This window comes from Vanessa atalanta, chromosome 6, assembly GCF_905147765.1.
Source record: "Vanessa atalanta chromosome 6, ilVanAtal1.2, whole genome shotgun sequence".
NCBI classification, from domain to species: Eukaryota; Metazoa; Arthropoda; class Insecta; order Lepidoptera; family Nymphalidae; genus Vanessa; species Vanessa atalanta.
In genome coordinates, this window is record NC_061876.1 from 9649877 (window position 1) to 9657076 (window position 7200).

The following is a 7200-nucleotide window of genomic DNA, read 5'->3' on the forward strand; positions in this document are numbered from 1 at the left end:
ATCTAATAAAAGGCAAATTTGATATGACTGGTAAGAATTCAGGTGCAGCAACTATATGTGGTTCAACGCTTACCATACTCTAGGCTGTTACTGAATACATGTTAACAGAAAAACTGACAATCTTATTTATTGTTTATAGTTTATATTATAAACTCTCTTCTATTGACTATAGACGAACGAGAAAGTTATTGCAGTAAATATACAATATATATGTATATAGGGTAGCCTATTTGTGAAGACGAGTAAGCATATTACGCCATATAGAGCAGATGGCTAAAGAATATTATCTTCATTGAAATAAATAGGAGCACTACCGCCATTCTAGGTGGCTATTATTTTTCCTTATAAATAGCAATGAGCTTGGAAGCCACACAAATCTAATAAATCTACATCTGGTAATGTATTAATTGTAACTTTTTTATAATCGTCGTATAAGTAATGAAGTTCCGATGATAACACAAAATTAATGATGACCATCGAGCTAATTATGATATCGGGCTAACAAAGAGGATCGTGGAACTATTTATTGGTTACCTTTTTAATTTTTTTTAGACGTATCTCATAATTTACACTTAAGAGAAAGGCATATTTTTTTCAATATAAATTTCATTATACTATATTTTTTATTTAAAGTATAAAATACACCGAAATCAATAAGGGGCAATTCAATGATCTTATCTATTAAATGTTATTGATGACCTGCCAACCTACTTTGATATAACAAGGTTGGAAAAGGTCGGCAGGTAAATTTTTATAACGCGTCCGCACCATAATATTTTCCTGCATAACCTTCTTTTTATATATTACAGGTGAAAAGAAAATATTTCGTGTAGACATTTATGTCATGTCATCCATAAATTTTAGACGAAAGAAGGGAAATATTGTCATACGCTGTTGAATTTTATGGAATCCTAGTACATAGTCCTGATAAACTTATTATTATTATTTATAATTACAGTAATAATAATAATCAAGCTTCGTAGGGAATTGTCAAATAAATACTACAATTAGGTATTACTGAAAATATGAGTGAAACTGAAGGAAAAAAGAGTAAAGTGTCTATGTTACACATCAAGAGTCACTCTGGAGTGAGGTCGCAGATGGGGCTGACTCACAAATCAGCGAGTAGACTAAAAGTTCGAAGGCAATCGTACGGATTTTCTGGAGTCCCTGGAATAAGGCCCGTAGAACGAACATCACAGGTGGTGTAACAATTTTGTCATGCTATAATTAATACAGTTTAGGATCTTAATTAGTAAAATTAGGCATTCAGAATTCAGATGAGACAGTGTACCTACTCGTAGAACACCCTTGAATTTTAAACAATGCTCGTAGGATTAATTTTGATCAAACCGTAATTGTTTTCATGTGCTAATTCGTTTTGAGAAAGCAATTCAAAAATGAATAATTATTTATTGACTTCGTTCAATATGTACGTTTAAATCTAAAACTTTCTCATGAAATAAAAAATAGAATCGTTTGACGTATGTACAAATGATCTCAGAATAGTTACTTCGTTTCATTGTCTTTACCGTTACTTGAAATGTTGAATAACAGTTAAAATGTATTACTCTTTTCAATGTATTCCTGTCAGGTAGCGATTGAATTTAAACGTCCACCATTGTCTTATCTACCTACGTATCAATTAGAGCCATCTTATCCGTTTCACATTCCCACCGTGACGAAAATATCGGACGAACTACTGGATGAACATTTCACAGGACATAAATATAATTTACAGGTATGTATTTTTTATCAAGTTACTTTTCTTATATTGCCATTACGCTGGCAACCTTGGGAATTAAGATGTTGTGTGCATTGTGCCTGTAATTACACCTACTCTTTAAGCCGGAACACAACGATATTAAGTGTTATTGTTTGTGGTAGAATATGTCATGAGTGGGTGGCAAAACCTGACGGGTTTGCACAAGAGCTTACCAACATCTCCTAAAATTATTCTCTTTTGAGTACTGACCTGACCGCGAGCAAAAACCAGTCATAAATGAAATGAAAGAAAGTAACCGTTTGTAAATATGTCACTGCTAGACAGAGGATTCTTCTTCTCTTGAAGAGAAGGTTATCAGTTTATTACCTCAAGCTATTCCAATACCAACCGGACGATAATCATATGACATTGCCACTCAGATTTTGTCCGACACATACATGCTTGTTTCGTCTTTGCCAAGCAACTGAGAAACCTAATTGAAGCACATGAATATTTACGTCTTTACATGTTTTCCGAGGCATAGGTGCCTAAGTATTGCCAACTCTCTAACGTTTGGCTCCATTAGCTGCCCGGGTTTAAAAGAAGATTTTTTTTATCTGTGGTCAATGTTCTAGTTTTATAGCTATTTCAACAGTTGCATCATATTTATTCATCTGTTTCAGAGTAAAAAACACTTCTCTAACAGACTATGGTAATATATAATTTGTGAGGAGCACTAACGCATACTTCATTAAATCCGTTTACACTATTATCAACAGTTATAATCCAGACATGGTTATTTATTTACATCTCTTATGTATTTCATTCACTTTTGCATAAACATTTGAATATTTTAATATGAAATTATGAGCGTGGGTTACATGCAAATGCATTGTTATATAAAATAGATGTAACTTACTAAGTTACTAGACAATATTATAATACTAGAATATCTATAATCCATTCCGATAGATAAAGGTAAAAGGTAAACACAAACATCAACCTTGAATTTATGTGACATGTATGACGAAGTGACTTATCTGTGCTTGTTTTTAAAAACATGACGTCAGCATTGCCGACGATACAAATGTCAGGATTTGGATTTCTATGATCATCAAAGGTATGAAATTAACCGCAGGAAACATGCTTCTTTGATTTATTCCAAGCTTAGATCCGATCACTTCGACGGCTCGAACAAGCCGATTATAGCAAAATTGGGTGGGGGCACTATTCTCTTAATCTAACAACTATTTATGAACGGTAATATTTCAGATTAATTTAACATTTCAGAATTCACTAAATATTATTAATTTATTAATCAAACAGTTTTCAATTACTAAAATAATAATTTCCGGTTACGTGTTTTTCTTAAATACGTGGTTTCCCGCCGATATATATGATTAAATAAATATTAAATAGAGCTACTGAAAGAGTCCTTATAAATGTATATCTCTTGAAGTTATGGATGATTATTTTATTTGTAATAATTTTTTGGTACTACGAATTTTAATAAGAAATCCTCTAATATATATGTTTGTATTGTTTTTATTTCTACCAGCTACAGTATTGTCAGAAATATTCAGATGTTCAATCAGTGTTAAAATATAAATTTATTTTTAAGTTGAAATAAAACTAGTTTTTAACGGATTTAATCGCGTATATTAATTATTTTAACATCCCGACGTTTCGAGCACTTTGCAGTGTTCGTGGTCACGGGCAGACTTAGTATTTTTAAGTTATTAAGATACATATCGTCAAATGAAATTTTTAAGTAATTTGCAAAAGTACCATTTTGGCGGTGTACCCTTTCTTAAATTTTATAAAATTGAAATCAATGACGATATAAGGAAAAATAATGATGAACCATTAATTGTAATACGTTCTTTGTCGTGGCGCAATAGTTTAATTTATTAAATGTTAGGCTGTGAGCAAACAATTAGTTTTAAAAGTAATTATAAAAAATTATCGATTTTACGTAAATCTGCATCATTTACTCGAATTAAATTAAGTAATTATCGATTGGAATCGAATATAAATTAATATAAAAGGCAATAAATAATCATTTGATAATATTTTTAACAGGAATCACCGGCATTAGCTCTCCGCTTAGCAGGTGAACTTATGCGTAAGATAAAGGCTCTACAGTTTTCACGCTACCGTGTCATTACGGTTGTCAGTATTGGTCAGAAAAGGGCGCAATGCTACAACAACGCCATTTCCTTTTTGTGGGACCACGAGAGGGATAACTATGTAAATTTACAGAGGGAAGTCAATTCTGCATTTATTCAAGTAACGGTTTTTGGAGTGTATTTAGATTAATAATAAAAGTATTAAAATTCTTTTATTTTAAATATGGAAGCATGTTCATTTTTTTTTTAATTTAAAGAATGGTCAAGATGTTATTAAATTGATTATAATTTTATTATATCTAATTTATAATTATATAATTATAAAGAAAACAATGACGTTGATATATGTAATAATCTTAATGTGACGAATTTATAATCCGTTTTTTAAACGATAGTTACTAATTTTATTAAAGTTATAAACTAATTTGAATCTGATTTCTATTTTAATTTAAATTCTCGCCATAGTTATTTGACTATATTAAGCTTTAAGCGCTTAAAACATTACGCGAGAACAGATCGTGGCTAGAACTTGCACAGCATTGCATAGCTGTAAATATGTTCAAACATGCAAAATTGTAGATCGCAACGATGCAGAGTACTTACATGTTCTGTTTCAATTTCGTTCTTTTAAAATTCATACCCTCATTTCGAAAGGATCGCGATACGTTCTGTATTCGCATTTACTGAGTCTCGTCTATTTTTTAAACCTTCGAACATTATATTTGTAACTTTCAAAGTTCAATTCGACTCAAAACGATTGCAAGTAAGCATGAATAATTATATTCTTTGTTCTAAAACTACTACAATTTAGTAAGACGTACGGCTAAAATTTATAAAGCTTAATATCAAAGTTCTGAGTCGGTTCTATTAGCGAATGAGTCATCTTACACTGTTTGCACAAAGTGGAATAATATCTGAACCACGATGTAAAATTTGATGCAAATCTTAATACTTTAGTTTGAACAGTTTATACGAAAACGAACAACTAACACAAAGGAAAGTTTGAGGGATATCGTGCGTCCCACCGATGCTAAACTTCGACGGAGCCCGCATGAGCAAGGCGGATTAACCCTTCCTAGGATCGCCTACCGTGGAGTCAGTGGGTTTGAGATATTAATACAAGATTAGGACGTATCTATTACTTTGAATTTGTATTAATTTATTCGAAATAAGTTTATATTATTAATTATTTAAATAATATTAGCATTATAGATTGGTTAATGCTAATAAAGTGAGTTTAATTTAAATATGAGAGAAAAAATATTTTAAGCCCTGAAAACAAAAACGAACCTGTACTATAAATAGCGTGATTATTATGTAAAGATGATATTGTTATAAAAGAGGGGCGGAATTTATGAAGTAGTATTTGAATTGTGATTTGAGTGAAGGTGACAGATATATATTAGAAATAAAAACGAAATAAATATAAAACTCTCCCTCTCACTCGCACTAGACTCTTGAGTTCTATTTTAACATCATTAATAAAGCTACACTTGCGTCTAAACTAAACTTATATCGCATAAAATGTATGTATAAACTAAATTATATACCTAATATATAGTTATATATTAGGTATATAATTTAGTCACATATAATTTAGTAATATTTAGTAATATATATATTTAGTATAATTTAGTTGAAATAATAGTTTTTCAAAGGGTATGGGCAATTGCCCATACCCTCAATGTATGCATTGCTTTGGTATCTCCTTCCTCCAGTAAACAGTTTATATACATCATCAATTGTATATCCATATATCAAGTATAAAATCTATTTGTTTCATAGAACGAAAAAAAATCTCATTAAGTAACTGTTTAACACGCTTTAGGTATTCACCCTTAATTAGTTTTAAGTAGTTAACGCTACCATTAACCGTGTCTTAATGTTTATACAATTTGTTTTCAGTTCAACTTCATTTAAAAATATACTTGGTTATTTACTCGTGTTGTAAAATTTTATTAACTCTCAGGTGATTGAACGTTTGAAAGTGTCGTTAAAGTTTACATACGTATGGATATTCTGAGGCACGTTCCTCAACTTTACAAATTTTTATCATCGCTGATGTCGCATCGCATTCGTGTGGTATCGGGACAGAGCTAAATGAAATGCAAATTAAATGAACTCAAAATACTTGTAGATTAGTAACGTTCCGTTTATGTAATATTATTACACGGTGCATTCACGGGTTGGTCATATGTATACCGATATTGTAGAGCTAAAGAGTTTGTTTGTTTGAACGCTCTAGCGGTCTAGCAGTTTTTCAAAGAATAATTCTTCGTTGGGTATCTTAATAGAACGGTAGCTACTTAAATAAATAGGTAAAAGTATGTTTGTATTTTTTTATTAAATATGTTTGACAAGGATGAATTAAATTGCTGCAATAACTTTTTCTTAACCTACATTGCAATTTTTGTGTTGTGCTAATTAAAGGTAGTGGTACACTTGTGCATGTTCTACTCAGTTGGTAAGTCGACGTTGATAATGAGCGCCGTGATCAACATCAGTCAGAAAGACACCATTATTAAAATAATGACAGACCATGAAATATGACTCAACAAATACATTTAACACAGATTGTTGATAAATGTGTATTGAGGTCTATTCAATAATTATTTCTGATATAGATATTTGAAATGAAAATCAGTGCCAGGTCTGCGTGACACGGAGTACGACGATATGCTTCAATAGTCGTTTCCTCGTCACGCATTTGAATAAACTTTGAAGGTCCTTTATGGCGTATTCATAATTTATTTCATGGTTAATTTTAACCGAAAATTGTGTTTCATTTATGCCTATTAATACGATATAAAAAGGAAATTCAACATTAAATTTCCGAATGTCCAACGCCAATACATCCTACCAGGGTATTTGTTACTTTAATTAGACTTATACATTATTAACTCAGCCTATAAATAAATTAAACTCTCATGATAAGAAATTTTGCCGGCATGAAACGTCCTGCAAACGTGATGATGGTTCAGAATATATAAATAATTAAAAAAAACCAACAAATATACTTAAATTTAATATAAATTCAACGTCGATTTTTGTTATTCTAATTCTAGTTTTAATGTTTAATCAGCGTACCACGCGAATATACTTTACAAGTATTTATTATAAAGTTCGTAATAATATGATGTATTCCTAATAAAAATAATAGCTTGATTTTACTATTGTATGGATTCTGTTAGCAATAAAAGCTGAAGTATTATCTTTGTATACGATGTTCGTGTCAAAAACTCAATGTAAAGCAATATAGCCGTTGAATCCGTTGGAATATTGGAATGTTCATAAAAACATTTGCATAGAAAATATTGAGTCTGAAACAATGACGGCTAGACGGTACAGACTGTATAATAAATAACT

General features: G+C 30.8%; 1 protein-coding gene across 1 annotated transcript; it reads left to right on the top strand.

The window, feature by feature from the left end:
- The first annotated feature begins 992 nt into the window (after positions 1–992).
- Positions 993–4024, top strand: LOC125064949 (dynein light chain Tctex-type 5-like). Its single transcript, XM_047672275.1, has 3 exons — positions 993–1202; positions 1595–1741; positions 3788–4024. The coding sequence occupies exons 1-3, from the start codon at positions 1026–1028 to the stop codon at positions 4022–4024; spliced, it is 561 nt and encodes a 186-aa protein (XP_047528231.1). The 5' UTR covers positions 993–1025.
- Positions 4025–7200: the final 3176 nt, after the last annotated feature.

Bases quoted from the DNA above. Each gene is read 5' to 3' on its own strand.
- LOC125064949 (XM_047672275.1), top strand. From the start codon at position 1,026: ATGAGTGAAACTGAAGGAAAAAAGAGTAAAGTGTCTATGTTACACATC. The intron at 1,203-1,594 runs GTGGTGTAACAA...TATTCCTGTCAG, and splicing joins CCGTAGAACGAACATCACAG to GTAGCGATTGAATTTAAACG. The intron at 1,742-3,787 runs GTATGTATTTTT...TATTTTTAACAG, and splicing joins GACATAAATATAATTTACAG to GAATCACCGGCATTAGCTCT.